Source organism: Salvia splendens, chromosome 2 (genome assembly GCF_004379255.2).
Source record: "Salvia splendens isolate huo1 chromosome 2, SspV2, whole genome shotgun sequence".
Classification (NCBI taxonomy): Eukaryota; Viridiplantae; Streptophyta; class Magnoliopsida; order Lamiales; family Lamiaceae; genus Salvia; species Salvia splendens.
The window spans coordinates 9,365,380-9,381,509 of NC_056033.1; the positions used below are offsets into that span (position 1 = coordinate 9,365,380).

Below are 16,130 nucleotides of genomic sequence, written 5' to 3' on the forward strand. Positions count from 1 at the left end.
TTTCAAGGCCAACCAATGCTTCTTTCCCGGGCAGGCCATGTACCTACTTGCCACACTAATTGCATGAGCAATATCTGGTCTGGTGCAGACCATGGTATACATAATGCTCCCCACAATGTTCGCATATGGAATCTGATCCATCTCTTTCTCCTCAGCCTCATTCTTTGGGCTCTGATCTCTGCATAACTTCAACTGCTGTGACATAGGAATAGAGACACTCTTGCTGTTTTCTGTCTGGAATTTCTTCACCACTTTGCTGATATATTTTTCTTGGGATAGCCACAAGGTTCCCTTTCCTCTGTCTCTCACTATATCCATCCCTAAAATCCTCTGAGCTCTGCCCAGATCCTTCACCTCGAAGCCTTCTGCCAGCAGCTTCTTTACTCTGCCCAATTCCTTCAAGTCTGGACCAGAAATGAGAATGTCATCTACATATAATAGTAGATATGTCGTGGCTCTTCCATCTCCTCCTCTGAAATACACACAGCTGTCATACTCAGATTTCTGGAAGCCTATCTTCTTCATATGCTCATCAAACTTTAAGTGCCATTGTCTACTAGCTTGCTTCAATCCATACAAACTCTTCTTCAACAAGCACACTTTATTCTCACTCCCATACACCAAGAAACCCTCTGGCTGTTCCATATATATAGTCTCATCCAATTCCCCATGCAAAAATGTCGTTTTAACATCAAGCTGCTCCAACTCCCAATTATTCTGAGCAGCCACTGCAAGTAATATCCGAATTGAGGCATGCTTCACCACGGGTGAGAAAACTTCATTGTAATCAACACCTTCTTCTTGTGTGAAACCTCTGGCTACATGCCTAGTCTTGAATCTAATTTTATTCTCAGCCTCCACCTTCTTCTTATACACCCACTTGCAGCTGACCGGCCTCTGCACAGCTGGTCTATCCACCAAGATCCATGTCCTATTCTTCATCAGTGACTCTATCTCTTCCATCATGGCCTTCATCCATTGCTTGCTCTCATTTGATGCCATGGCTTCCTTGAAATTTGATGGCTCCGAGTACTCAATCTTTTCTGCAATGCATAGTGCATATAGGACATATTCAGCATTACTATATCTGGTAGATGGCCTTACATTTCTTCTGACTCTATCTCTTGCTAGAACATAGTCTCTCAAGTCGTTTTCTGAGCTATCTTGCTCTGGAATATCTTCTGCAACCTTAGATAATTCCCCAGCTCCAGTAGGCTCTTCACTGATTCTAGCTTCTACCTCCACTTGAGTCAGTCTCTCTGGTTCAGCCTCCACCTGCTTGGTGTTACCCTCGAGAAATGGCATTCTACTCTCTTCAAACTGAACATCTCAGTTGATAATGATCCTTTGCTTGTTTGGCTCTATGCACCATAACCTATACCCTTTGACTCCCTTCTGATAACCAACCATAACACATCTAAGGGCCCGGGCTTCCAATTTGCTTTGCCTAATGTGAGCATAGGCCATACACCCGAAGACTCTCAAGTTAGAGTAGTCCCCATTTCTGCCATACCATTTGCTATCTGGAGTCTCAAAACCGATAGCAGAGGAGGGACTTCTATTTATCAACACAGCTGCCATAGCTGCAGCCTCCCCCCAAAATCTCTTTGGCAATCCCGAGCTAAAAAGCATGCACCTCACCCTCTCCAAGATGATTCTATTCATTCTCTCGGCTACACCGTTTTGTTGTGGATTACATGGCATGGTTCTATGCCTTCTCATTCCCTTCTCTCTGCAATAAAGATCAAACTCAGCACTTAGAAACTCAAGCCCATTATCAGTTCTTAGGTACTTGACTGAGCTTCCCTTTTCAACCTCAACTTCCTTGCACCAATCTTTAAACTTTGAGAAGGTCTCTGATTTTTCTTTCATGATAAAAACCCACAGCTTCCTCGAGTAGTCATCAATAATAGATAGGAAATATCTTCCCCCTCCAATGGTTAATGGAGTTGCTGGACCCCACAGGTCACTGTGGACATACTCAAGTGGAGATGATGAAGTGTGAACTCCCTTTGGATACACCAATTTCTTGCTCTTGCCTAAAATGCACTCTTCACAAGTGCCCAGATCTCCAGACCCATTATCTGGTTGAATCAGCTGTTTCTTGATCAATTCTTTCATTCCTTTCTCACCAAGATGTCCCAGTCTCAAGTGCCACTTCCTGAGATCAGCCTTTTGCACAATATTTGCACTACCAGAAATTACATCAGCTACAAGATAGTACAGGCTGCTACTCTTTCTTTCTGCATTCATAACAATTTCTCCGTCTTTCAAGATTTTCATTACACCACCAGTGGAGGCAAAAGAACAACCCTTAGCTTCTAACATGCCAAGTGAGATTAGATTCCTTTTTATATCCGGAATGTACCTGATTTTAGTGAGCAATCTCCTCTTTCCATCATGCATCTTGAACATTATGCTTCCAATTCCCTCAATGCTGCAGATCTGGTTATTTCCCAGCAACACTGAACCCTTACTCTCGGACAGATCAGTAAACCAGTGTCTTACATGACACATGTGCAGGCTGCACCCAGAATCCATTATCCAAGGACCCCCTTCATAATTTTCTGTCACATTTATAGCCTGAGGAATCTCCATTTCCTCCACACAATCTGTTGTTGTTGTCTGCTCAGCCTGCTTCTTCTTCCATGAGAAGCAATTCTTCTTCAAGTGACCGGGCTACTTGCAATAATGACATGATCTTGTCTCCTTCTCGGTTTCTTGGCCTCCCTTTTGATATTGAGGCTGCTTGAATCCAGTGGACTTCTTCTTGAATTGTTTCTTCCCCTTGAAACCCTTTATATTCAAGCTTTCTGCCATAGGATCCACTGTCTTGATCCCCTGTTTCTGAAGTTCCTTGCATCTCAGAGCAGATTGAACTTCCTCAAGAGAGATAGTAGCTTTCCTCCCATAGAGCATCGCATCCTTTAGTTGCTCATAGGGCTTAGGCAAGGCATTCAGCAAGATGATTGCCTTGTCCTCATCTTCAATCTTGACGTCTATATTCTCAAGATCATCGATGTCTTTGTTAAACAACTCGAGCTGCTCCTCGATGCTCCTATCCTCATTCACCTTGAACGAGTATAACCTCTACTTCATGTAGAGGCGATTCGCCAAAGACTTTGTCATGTACAGAGATTCCAGCTTTGACCAGACGCCTGCCGCAGTCGTCTCCTTCGCAACTTCTCTGAGAACCTTATCACCAAGGCTCAAGATTATAGCACTGTGGGCTCTCTCGTACATCTCATCTTTCTTGGCTACTTCCTTTGGATCAGCAGGATCCTCCTTCGTATCTCGATCCTTCAATGCTTCGGCGAGACCTTGTTGAACAAGATCGCCCTCATCTTCAACCTCCATAACCCAAAATCATTCTTTCCCGAAAACTTCTCCGCTTCGAATCTTGAAATCGCCATCTTCAAACTTCGCTTCCCACAGACGGCGCCACGTTGTAAGTTTGCAACGTTGAAGATGGTTGACAACGAACATGCAAGATCAAGAACAATAGGGTTTTACGTGGTTCGGCGTAAGCCTACGTCCACGGGCGAAACGATGAGACTCTCTTTATTGAACTGATTTGAAACGAGAAGGATTACAAACACACACGCTATATCTCTCAATTACAAGATGAACTCACACAACTCTTTTGAGAACTATAGGATGAAAACCGCGATTCAACTCTTTAAGCCTCACTTGGTTGCTTCTCTCTTTCTTGTTCATCTTTAATCTATATATACCGCGTAGCCTCGAGCAGTTGAATGATTCACAACAAACTAACTTCTCCCTTGAGTCAGTTACTAACCAACAACGGCTAGTTTACACTTTCTTGAATCAGCTTATGCACTCCAATGGCTCCATGCAGTGAGCGACTCTGTTCAGCTGTGTATGCTCAGCCAAAACACTAGCATATGAGAAAGAATGTGATGTTACAGTTGTTATGTGGCCTATTAGGCGCAGCACTTGTAACATATACTAATGAGTTTACTCCTTCCATTGTTGTTTTTTCAAAATTATAATCCTGACTACTTAATCAGTTGACGTCTCTGTCATATGAAATGTTTTTCGGAAATTGTCATTCATAGAAAACACATACAAATGTTATTTGCGAATACGAATGGAGTTGATATAAGTCGCGTTGGTGTTATAAATAATTTTTTCACCATTACTTTGCTCACAAGTCTTTTTTGAAGATTATATTCATGATCAAATATTACTCCATGTGTTATGTTTGGTTCTTGAGATTGAATCTCACAACTTAGTGCTAAATGGATAATCCTATGATAATAAGTTATAAGCACACTCCCTCCAACTAAAATAATCTCACAACTTAATTCTAGATGAATAATTATATGATAATGAGTTATGCCAACCGAACGACGCCTTATTCTTTCGCTAAGCTTTAGTCCAATCCATGATTCAAATATTGTCCAACTTATTGCCACACTATATTTTCTAAGATTTCAAAAAAAGGTCATCATTCCACGGAAAATAGCACATGAAAATGAATCAGTGAGGCAGTAATATGAATTGTGTATTGAATTCCATTTATTCAAATTAGCACTCGAAATGGGCCTAACACCCAGGAACCGGGTTAAACATGCCCAACTTCAGGCCTATCATTGTATTCATATATGGGCTTATTTTATTTACATCTCCAGCCGCCAACCTTCCGTCTACTCCTAATAGCCCAATTTCACGGTTTTCAACAAAAGACATTTTTTAATTGAAAAACTGTAGTACTCCCTCCCTCCGTCCCTAAAGAATATGCATTTTGGAATCAGCACAAATTTCAATGTAAAATTGATAAAGTAAGAGAGAAGTAAAGATAAAAAGTAAATAAAGTATTGTTAGTGGAGAATGAATCCCACCTCATTAGAGTGAAAAGATTTTCCAAAATTAGAAAGTGAATGTTCTTGTGGGACGGACTAAAAAGGAAAGAATGCATATTTTTATGGGACGGAGGAAGTATTTATTAAAATTCTAAATTATACTACTCCATTTGTCCCATAATAGATGACCCACATGAATAATGGCATGAATATTAGGAAATGTTGTTTTCTGTATTCAGTGAATAGAGAAAATAAGAGTATATTTATATTAATGTGAGATACTCCTACCATCCATCTGTAGTAGATGCGTTTCTTTTCGTCACGAGATTTAAGAAAAGTTGTGTTAAGTGAGTTAAGTAATTGAATAATAAAGTAGAAAAGTAAAAAAGTAGAGAGATAATGAGAGAATAAAGTAAGAGAGAGTAAGTAAGACAGAAGAAAAATAAAAAAAGAAACGACTCAACTACAATGGAACAATATAGAAAAGGAATATGACTCAGCTACAGAGGGACGGAAGGAGTATAATTTTTTTTCAAAAAATAAATGTGACATCTTTTATGGAACAAACTAAAAAAACGAAGTGTGACATCTATTATGAAACAGACAAACACATGGAGTACTACTTTATAAAAAATGTCTCAAAATATATGAATTACTACACTTTTATCTAGTCAAATTCCAAACTCTCATTTATATTAAAAATGTCACACGTCTATTTTATACAAAGTCCACTATAGGGAACTAGGGAAGTGGCTCTCAAATTATTTGGAGAGCCACTGCTAACTTTATTGCCACACTTAAAAATGTAATCACGTGGGCGGACAAAAGGCTTTTTACTAAAATGCCCTTGTCCGGTCTTATCCTCCCAAACCTAAAATTTTAAATATTATAGATCCCGCCCGCCACATCCTCCAATTTATTGCAATTCACTAAAACATAACCCCCCCCCCCCCCCCCCCCTTTTCATGCACTTGTCCTGCTTTATAACAACCAAAAGGTCCATACATAAATTGCTTAATTAATAGCGACAATCATGCTTCCTCATTAAATACCATCTAAACTCCCACTTTTACTCTAAATAATCAGTAATCAGAAAACTCTTTATTTAAAGCAAATAGATTGCAGCATCCTATGCAAATTGTCGGATATATCATACTATCAACCTTTCATTTCATACATTTAATATCATATACACTTGGCTATATGCAATTAAACGTTAAAGAAGCATCATGCTATGTCAAATATTAACAATATCCAGGTTTTGTTTTTTTCTTCTTTTTCAGGAACTTGGAATATTGATATTCATTCCCAGTTCCCACATATGCAAAAGCAGATTAAAAATGGTATTTTTACTCAGACAGAATCCAATGCTTCTTGAATTAAGTCAAACTCCCAACTTTTAAATATTCCCGATTTCGATAGTTCAACAACTTCTGCGCCATTTTTCTTTTAGTATTTCTTCAACTTGACATTAATAAGCAGCAACAGACAAATTCTTGAGTATCATGACCTTCTCAAGGTTTTGTAATAACTACGCGCTAATCTCCAAATTTACGCCTCAAAAAATAGAACAAAAATAATTGTAAACTAGTAGTAATAACTTAATAACGCAAGCTGAATTTTCTCTCACCATCCTGGCATGTCTGATACTCCTACACGCCTACACTAACTCTCTTACAGCAAGAACGACACTAAGTCGAAGATTCAGCATAACTCAACTCAAAAACTTTCAAGGGAAACAAAATTGCTTATGCAGTAGATGAAGAGTCACCTCAAGAGGCTTCAGCCGTTGCTTTATCAACATGAATAATTCCTTCACAAAGTAGTACTCCATGTAAATTCTTCAATCTCCTTACTCTCGTACATGTCCACTGTCAGTTACCCTCAACGTCAGAACATACTTTCGAATGAATTATAACCCGAGCTCCTGAAGTAAGCCTGTTGAACAAAATGGAAAAGAATACTTCAATCTACATGAAGAGGAAAAGTAGTGTGAACTTTTGAAATTGAATTATTAGTGGTAAAATTAAAGGGGGTTGGCATTTAACTTTCTTCAATTTGGATCACATTCTCGTTCAGATTTCTGGAAGAGTCTAGTTTGTTTGATAAATTTTTCCCTGAGAGTGGCTCAGTAAGTCTCTTGCTCCCACCAATGGAAGAGGCAGGTGTGGACGTTCGTGAACTACCCACTCTGTCAGATGAGATTCTTGGTCCCTCCAAAACAGGGGACCGCATTGATTCACATCTTGACTGCTTGCCTAAAGCGACTTTAATTGATCTCGGGATGCACTTTGTGCGCGTTGAACCTCCCACTTCTTTGTCTTCAGTAGAGTCAAGCTGCTCGGTACTTCTGAAAGGATTAGAGTTTCAGTATCAATAGCAAAACAAAGAATTTATAATCCAGTGGATATCATCTACTTCAACAAACCAAAAGAAATCAAGCATGACGTTTCACCTCAAATAGCTATGCTTCTACCAGTAAAAAATAAACGATAAAACAAATCTCAATCCTTGCCAAATACTACATCAACTATTTATCACTTCAATCTCAAGCACTACAGCTAGCCAGCAGAAACCAATAAAGAAATGTGTTGTTGCAACACCTAATCAAGGTTTTTTTTTCCAAAGACCTAATCTTGAGCTTTAAGAGATCTCAAGATCAGAATGTTATCAAGGATCTTGTTTCTTCTTTTTATTTCTTCAGCTTTTTATTTTGCTAGGAACTGAAACATTTGTTAAAAAAAACTATAACTAAGAGATAAAGGATCCCAGACAAGAAAGCAAGATTGCAAATTATCTCCTAACCTAGGAGGTACTCAATGATCTTATCTCTTAAAACATGACACATTAATAGTTATAAATTTAGATGATAAAAAAATCCAGATTATGGTATGTTATTGTGGTGTATCCACATATTTGGGAGGTAAGATATGGAGGTTGAGATCCAAATTTGGTTCAACTAACAGATGTTATTAAGAGCAGAATCTGAACACCTTTACTAAAATGAAAGTTAACTGAGGTGAACAGGACTTACCGGTCAGCATTAAACGAAGATGATCTTTTTAATTTGGGTGCTCCTTCCTTCATCATATTCCTTTCTAACAAACTCCCACTGAAGTACTCTTTGTCCTCCAAAGTCATGCCCATAAGACGAGGATTCTCTGCCAGGCAATCAAGCTCTCCCAACATTAATGACGTTGAGAACAACGGGGATGGAAATTTGGAGTGTGAGAACCTTGGTTTGTAGGTCGGAATTAGGCCAAAGCTGTGATCTTTGACAGATATTGAACCACAAGATATTAGTTGCATTATCATATTTGAAGCCTTTAATTTAGAATGGGATGGCACTCGAAATTCCTCTTCTTCAAGTATCCTAAAGCTGTTGAGCTTCCTAGCATCAGCTCTAATGAGAGATTCCAAGGTATCGGTCCTGCCACATGATGAAGAAACACTGGATGTGGAAGGAGGTGGTGAAACAAAGTCTCGGCGAATCTCTGGAGTAGCTTTCAAGCAAGGAGCTTGGCTAGGACGAGCACCACTACTTTCAGGCTCTGCTAATCCATCATCAGTGGACACACCTCTCATACAAGTATCTCGGGCTCTAGCACCTCTGTTAGTATTGTCCTCGGTTTGTGTGGAAGCATCTGCAAGACCATCACTCTTGTAGACTTTATACTCGGTCAGGCTCAAAGAGCCATTCCATGACGAATTCTTTTCAGTGCTGCACTCAGGAGACACGGATGAGGAGCAAGGATGCTGGTCTGGAGGAGATAATTCATCATCCTGAGAAGTCTTTGTAGTCCTTTCGTTCAAGCTAGAAGAAGATGACGACTCCTCTTGGCTTCTTGAAGATGGTGGTTCAGGAAGTGCCTTCTGATTGTGTAATATGACAGTCTCAGCAGGACTAAAGTTACCTACAAATCAAGCATTAATCATTAGGAAGTCAGATTGTGCATGAAATCAGGAAATAATGGCATGAACTCCATCAGAATTAGGAAGAGAAACTTTATTTTACATACAGTAGATAGAATGAACGAAGAAGCTCAAAAAGGACCCTTGAACAGGATTTGCGGATCAATCATAGGTGAGGGTGAAGATTAGTATCAACAATGAAAGAAACGCATAGTTTGACACAGGAATAAAGAAAATTTCCTACCGAAACACCAAACACACAGCCCTTTCAGTTTTTTCTTTTACATGAAACAAGAACATGATTAAACAAGCATGATCATATAAATTGATTCCGAACATATATAAACCACTGAAAAATATACTAGAACTCCATTTTACCAGAATTGGAATCTTCGAAGAGCTCCGAGCCCTTGAGGATATACTCATTCCCGTGAGCAGGTAGGATCAAATCATCATTGCACAGATCATGCCATACATATCCATTCTTGTAACTCCTACATCCACAAATCACCCTCAAAACATATTCCACAACCAAAAAGAGATGTTGAATACAAATTACAATGACACATAAAAAGAAAGTGCAGAAACCATTTTTACCTCTTGCAGGACCAGGAGTAAATCGAAGCCATGCCTCGGCCTCTCAAAGCATTAAGCCTCTCAATGACATCTTCACAAAACAAACACAATTGTCGAAATTCAGAACACAAACCTCACCAAATAATAGTTTTTGTTCAAACATATTGTAAATTAACCTCTCAAGTAAAGGCCATCGGGAGAGGACAGGGGGACCTCCATGAAGTGGGGATGCTCGAGCTGTCGATTTCGAGAGAGATAGTAAATTACGGCTACCTTCTGGCTTTGCAGTTCGCGGTGGTGATTGTATTGATATTTGGGCGATTTTTCTTTCCACACTTTGGCCCGTTCTGGGCTCACTTGCCTATGCTTCTTCGTTCTCTCCATTTTGTTGCACCAAAAAGCAGTTGAAAACTGAAATTGACCCACTACCCTTCAAGTTTTCCTTCAAATGAAACAGGGTCGAAATTCGAGAATGTAAGGTTACACATCACCACATCCCGGAAATCAACAGAAAATAAAAATTGATTCTTTACACAACATCAGCAAAAATTTGAGGTTCAATAAATGTAGACAGAAACTATAATAGCTACAAAAACTTGAAAACGTCCTAAATCAATAATCTCGCAAGAAAACAGACCACGTGAGCCTAAACATAACTTACAACCAAATGGGCAGCAGATTAACACAATAAATCGCAAAATAACACTCAAAAGTCAAAGTCTAGAAGAAGAAGAGAGGAATGTGAGCTGAAAATTTTGAAATTTTTAGAAAAAAGGCGAAGAGCGGCAAACCTGAGAGAGAGCGAAGGTAAACTGAAAGAAGGGGCAGGCGAAATTTGAATGTAGAGTGCGGGCAGTGAGTGTTGGCGAGGAGAGTGAAGAGTGACTAGACAGTAGAGAGACAAGGATTGGAGAAAGGGACTGATGCGTGGAGATGGAGGGGGGAGTTCATTTGGCGTTATGCCTCAGGTTAGAGAAATTCAGAGCTTTGTGATTGTTGTTGATGGAGATGGAGCGATTTCAATGTGATGTGGCCACATGATTTTTCTGCCCTTCCTATCACCAGGGCTATTTTCGACCTAATTTTGGAACTAGATAATTGAGGCTTGACTTACTAGATGTTGTCATTTTAATTATGCTACTATGTTTTTTTCCTTTTTAATCAAACTTTCCATAAGTTTTTTCCTTCTATAAAGGCTTTACTTTTTTTATCAGGGATATTGACCTACCTACCGATGATCATTAGAATTTATGTATGAATCTACTATTTTATACTCCATGATGTACTTTACATATGTGAAAAATTGGATTATGATTTCATTAAGTTTGAATGTTAATTCCACAATTGGTTAAAGAGGTCACAGTTTCTGCAGTAAAAAACCTAACGTTTTGCTTGTGTGATTGTTAATACCAAATTCATTTCTAGTTGTATGTAGCTTTCACCTGAAATAAATCTCTACGTGATGCCACCATAGTTTACTTTTTAATAAGTGTTGATTTGGAGATTCAAATTTTGAAGATATAGAAGAAATCATTTTTCTTATTTATAATACTGATTTTTAAATCATAACAGTGAATTTATTTTGCTATTTTAGTATTTTCCACAGTATGAGTCATTTTTCTCACTTACTTTACTTTACACAATTTTTTTTAAATCGCGCGCCGAAAAAGTTATAGAGTACTAGAAACGGAGGGAGTACTATATTGGCCATATGCTTTAATTTATCTAAGGTTGTTAAATACTATGGTGTTATTATACTGTAAATCATTGAATGATTGTAATATGAAAGTATCATATATATAATCTCCTACAATATATATATATATATATACAATATAAATTTAACACGTAGATAATGTTTACAAAATACTAAAACTTAAGCTGCACTAAAAGAACTAAGATTGAGAATATGAAATGAAATTAGAGTGAAGTGAGATGGTATTTAATGATTGATATAGTCAGTCATATAGAATTAGAATTTATACACAAAAAATTAATTTCGACAGCCACAACCCCCCCGCCCAACCCCACCATGCAATGCGCGTCCCAAAGCGGCCAGACCCCTACCCATGTGCGGTTCAGAGTCACCACCGTGGTGCGAGTCAACCCTTACCCTACCCAACCCCACCATAAAATCACGTCCAATTTCTCCATTTACATAGTATTTATGTTTCGAGTCATCGATGTATATGAAAGGTTTGAATCGGGTACAAATAATCAGAACTGAACCCCATCAACAGCTAATGGTTCAGTACTCAAGATTTAAGCAAATTGAGTTCAACATAGGCACAAATAAGCCGACCTTGAGCTGCAATATCTTTGTTTTGAGAAGTGTGTCTTTGCAGGCTACTTCGTGTTGTAATGCTTTCAACTGTGAAGTGAAGGATCAGCAATACAAGAGACATGGATATGTTATAGAATTAAAGATCAAATCTTCATATTTAAATAAGCATCTCCATAAAAGCTTACCCTTTGTTTGCCCAAATTAACTTCCTGCACATGGTAAAATTAAAAGAGCTGTAAATCTGCTGCATCATCCTTACTTTCAGTAGAATTTGGATAACAGAATTTGGGAGGGAAAAACTAACCGCTAGCATATAACTATTTGATTGAGCAAGAGTCCAGTTTTGCAGCTGCATTTTCTGAAGACATGTTTTCAAATTTTGGACCTCACTTCCACTCAATTCTATAACTTTGCTGTTTGAAAATTCGCAATTTATAACTATAATCGTTATAAACACATAAAATCAAAGCTTGTTCTTCGTTAGGAAATGTACTTCTTTTCTTGAATGAGCTTCATCAAGGCCATTTTTTCCTGTAAGAAAAGGTGGATGAATTATGATTAAACAACAGAAAATCAATCATGAAATACTACTAGAAAACATATACCTTAACAAGATGGTCAATGTGTTCCTTAGCAGAAGCATTATCAGATTGAAAATGTTTTTCAGGAAATGCTGGCTAGTTTGGCTGAGGCAAAGAATTAGTAATATCAGAGAGCCTTCTTCTCACCATGCTTCCGAATGAAGATCTTTTTGCCATTTTATCCCCTTTCATCTAACTGTGATCAAATTATATACCGCGTTTCAATAAACACAGAGGGCTTTTTCAATAAAAGAAGTTGAAACTGAAGCACAAGAACTTAGTTCTGAAAGCTACATCAAAGGGAAGTCCCAGATCAGTTGGACAAACTAGAATTCGAGTACAAACAAAAGGTTTTCAAAAAATGAATGGGTACCAGTTGGGGTTTTGCTTAAAATTCCCGAATTGAGACAAGAAATCCGCCAACTCTTAGGATGAAATAGTAAACTAGACACGGACTGAATTCGTGGGCGACGAAAAAGAACGAAAATTCACGGAAAGGAAAAGGAAGAATAAAGAAGAAAAAGTAAAAGACTTAAATGAAAAAGAATATGTTCAAATTTCTTTACGGATTTCCGAACCTTGGCTTCGCCTAATCTTTTCGGGGAATAACGGAGTCTGAACCTGATTTTCAATAGGCTCGGGAGGTGTGTTTGGCACAACCGCACGGCACAACCTCATTGTGTTTCATTTCAACAATGGATTTAGTCTCATTTTCATTCATAGGTAATTACTAGTAAAAAAGAGAAACTAGTTTATAGTATTACATGAAAACAACCATTTGCAATAATTTAAATCTAAAAATTACAATTAAAAAATCTAATTTAAAATTAAAACTAATACTAATGAAATCCTATTTTTTCCTGCCCTCAACCTCGGATAATGATGAATGATCCATAAAATGGTCAACTTCTACGTCTAAAACGACATCACTTCCCCCAACAAATTTCATGCTCGGATCCATTGATGATCATCGGATAACAAGTTGATTTATCCGGTCCATAACGGCTCATTGTTCTTACGGTGTTGATATCCAAACCGAACCGAAAATATACGGCAAGCCTCGTCAGTTTACAACTGATCTTATCTTTTGAAATTGCCCAAAGCTTTCTTTACTTTCAGTTATATTCTTCCAAGTTATGGTAGATAAATGTGGAGTAGGAGTAATTGTTATCGAGGGTACAAGTAAGCATAGACACGAGCAATGAGAAAGCAAACTTAAGTTATGGCTGTTACACCGATCCTTTGAACTGGTACACTGGAACACACAAAATATGTTCTCTATCTGCTGAGAACACAGAAATTAATCATACAGAATACGCCAACGTGTGATGTCATATACATGAAGACAGTGATAGCAATTAGCATTAAAAAGTGAGAAACAACATGTGAATGACTTCCGTATAATAAGACAAATCACGTGCTAAATGATGATAGTATATTGTATCTTCCTTTTCAATGCCAAAAGAATGAACTGGACTTACAGAGATCATATTAAAATCCATTACAATTGACAACGGAAGAGATAAACCATATTCTTGCTTCTGCTATTACATTAAAACAATCACCTTATTAGCTTGAAGCTGTAGTCGTAATCTCTGTTTCGGCTCTAAACTTCTTGTAAATATCTCCCCTGTAAAACTCCCTCGTCCTCGCCACTAAAATAAGAGACGACACCGCTCCGAAGAAGGTCACCGAAGCCAGAATCACAAACGCCGACCGATAGCATCTTGCGCCGATGCAGATGAGCTCCTTGGTCGCCGATCTGCTCAACCCTTTCTTCCCCAGCTCCCTCAACGCCTCCCTGTCGTACAGCGGCCCGGTCACCTTGACATTCAGCACGTACGATCCCAGAGGGCTCGCCAGCTGCCCGCAGTTGAACAATGTGGAGTAGTACTTGAGGCCGAACAGCTCTGAGATTATGGCGAAGATCAACGGCAGCTGAGCCCCGAACGAGAACCCGATTATCACTGAAGCCGCATAGACTGATCCCGGAAACGGGAAGGCGATGAGGAGGAGGCCGATGCAGGATAGCAAAAGGACTAATGTCATCATTAGCGTCCGAGGGAACTTGTACTTGGTGAGAAGACTCTCCGAGACAAATCCTGCGAAGATTCTCCCGAAGTAATTCCATATGCTGAGAAGTGACACGAATGTGTTGATCGTCTTCTGCGGGTAGCCCAGCGATTCCCCGATCTGCCCGAGGTTGTCCACTGCTGTCAAGCTTGAACCTAAACCGCAAAAGGTTGCGACAAACAGGACAATCATGTCGGTGCTCAAGAGTGCTTGGAGTATTGTGTAGTCCTCCCCTCTCTCGGGCTTATTCAAGAATGTGTGAGTGAAAAAAGATGCTTTGGCTGTTGATTTCTCTTCCTCTTTAACCGGATTTTGTATGGTTATTTGGGGAGGAGCAGTGATGGGCTCTTTCTTCTGAATCTGATCTCTCCAAGTTCGGGATTCTTCTCTGATGGCGATGAGCAGAGGTAGAAACAGAGCTGCACAGACCACGGTGGCGCTGCCTGCGTAAGCCGCGGCTGAGAAGGGGACGAGTTTCTGGAGGATGGTCATGGCCATGATGAAGAGCGCGAGGAGAATGGAAACGTAGAGGAATTGGTAGAAGATCTTGAGCTCGTCGGTGGTCTGGCGGATGACCTTCAACTCGCGGATGGTGTAGACGAAGAGGACGGAGAGGGCGGCGGGGAGCCAGGCGATGAGGAGGATCAAGGCCTTGGAGTCGTTGCCGTAGACGGCGAGGTAGAGCTGCGTGAGGATGGCGCCGCTCAGCCCTGTGAAGCCCTTGAGCAGGCCGATCATGCTGCCGCGGCTCTCGGGGAAGTTCCTGACGGAGGTCACGAGCGCGCCGGTGTTGGCGAAGTTCTGCGAATTGGCTCCGATGCATATGTACAAGCACATGTGCCACACTCTGGGAGTGGCGATTCGGCCGGTGACGGCCAGCCAAATCATGAAATAGCCGGTGAAGTTCATCGCGGATCCGACAAGGAGCACGAACCACGTCGGCGTGACCTCGGCGATGAGGCCGGAGAGCACGCCGAAGTTGGCGCCGAGGTCTTTGAAGAATCCGAGGAGGTTGAGCGTGGTCTGGTCGTATCCGAGAGAGGCCTTGATCTCCTTCGAGTAGACGCCGAAGAGATACGTGGCGCCGGCGCCGGCCATTATCAGGAACGACGCGAAGAGGGAGAACCACCGCCCGCGTACCACGTGCAACGCCAAGTTCATCGGACTGGCGCGGCTAGTAACTGTAGCCTCAACCCTTTCTTCCTTTTGATTTTTTTTGAGGAGGAGGAAGAGGAATCGAGGATTGTAGTGCTGCTCAATTATTGATGCTTGGCCTTATATTTAAAAAATGAGGCATTTACAACTGGTCAATCCATTGTCCGATGTTTTATTTCCGGATTCAGGAATTCTATAATCGTCACGAGATGTATCAATTTTATGGATAAGAGTGTAAATAGAATATTACAGATTTACTTACTGTAATGATTAGCATTTAATAATGGATGAGGACGGAAGCAAATGTCAAACATAGTGGAAAATAAATGATGGAAGAAGCACCACATTTGCAGACATCATATATTCTACTACGTGCTTAAGAGCATGGCAGCGGTGGCGTCCGTCGCCACCGCCGTCGGCACAGACGCCATCCGCCGTCGCTGCGCTCGCGCCGCTGGCACGGCGCTGCTCGATGTATATTCTACTACGTGCTTAAGAGCATGGCAGTGGTGGCGTCCGTCGCCACCGCCGTCCGCGTCGCTGGCATGGACGCCATCCGCCGCTGCTGCGCTCGCGCCGCTGGCACGGCGCTGCTCGATGTATCGAGCACGTCCGTGCCAGCGGACACACACGTGGCGGCCTCCCATTCGTCAACGGCTCGACCGTTGTGTTTAAAAAATTTTTATTTTTTTTTTTAAAAATCGGTTTTTTATTAAAAAAACC

At 40.3% G+C, this 16,130-nt stretch overlaps 3 protein-coding genes across 3 annotated transcripts; all 3 read right to left on the reverse strand.

Annotated features, from left to right (window-relative positions):
- Nucleotides 1-6,392: 6,392 nt before the first annotated feature.
- LOC121760714 (protein SOSEKI 3-like) lies at nt 6,393-10,401 on the reverse strand. Its single transcript, XM_042156345.1, has 7 exons — nt 10,106-10,401; nt 9,491-9,756; nt 9,336-9,405; nt 9,117-9,232; nt 7,861-8,740; nt 6,875-7,176; nt 6,393-6,764 (listed from the first exon to the last, which is right to left on the reverse strand). The coding sequence occupies exons 2-7, from the start codon at nt 9,696-9,698 to the stop codon at nt 6,739-6,741; spliced, it is 1,602 nt and encodes a 533-aa protein (XP_042012279.1). The 5' UTR covers nt 9,699-9,756; nt 10,106-10,401; the 3' UTR covers nt 6,393-6,738.
- A 1,077-nt stretch (nt 10,402-11,478) lies between these two features.
- LOC121787361 (SHUGOSHIN 2-like) lies at nt 11,479-12,683 on the reverse strand. The gene is made up of 6 exons (XM_042186077.1): nt 12,553-12,683; nt 12,204-12,375; nt 12,092-12,129; nt 11,903-12,011; nt 11,784-11,807; nt 11,479-11,685 (listed from the first exon to the last, which is right to left on the reverse strand). The coding sequence occupies exons 3-6, from the start codon at nt 12,121-12,123 to the stop codon at nt 11,563-11,565; spliced, it is 288 nt and encodes a 95-aa protein (XP_042042011.1). The 5' UTR covers nt 12,124-12,129; nt 12,204-12,375; nt 12,553-12,683; the 3' UTR covers nt 11,479-11,562.
- A 914-nt stretch (nt 12,684-13,597) lies between these two features.
- Nucleotides 13,598-15,619, reverse strand: LOC121787351 (protein NUCLEAR FUSION DEFECTIVE 4). The gene has a single exon (XM_042186065.1). The coding sequence runs from the start codon at nt 15,411-15,413 to the stop codon at nt 13,749-13,751; it is 1,665 nt and encodes a 554-aa protein (XP_042041999.1). The 5' UTR covers nt 15,414-15,619; the 3' UTR covers nt 13,598-13,748.
- Nucleotides 15,620-16,130: the final 511 nt, after the last annotated feature.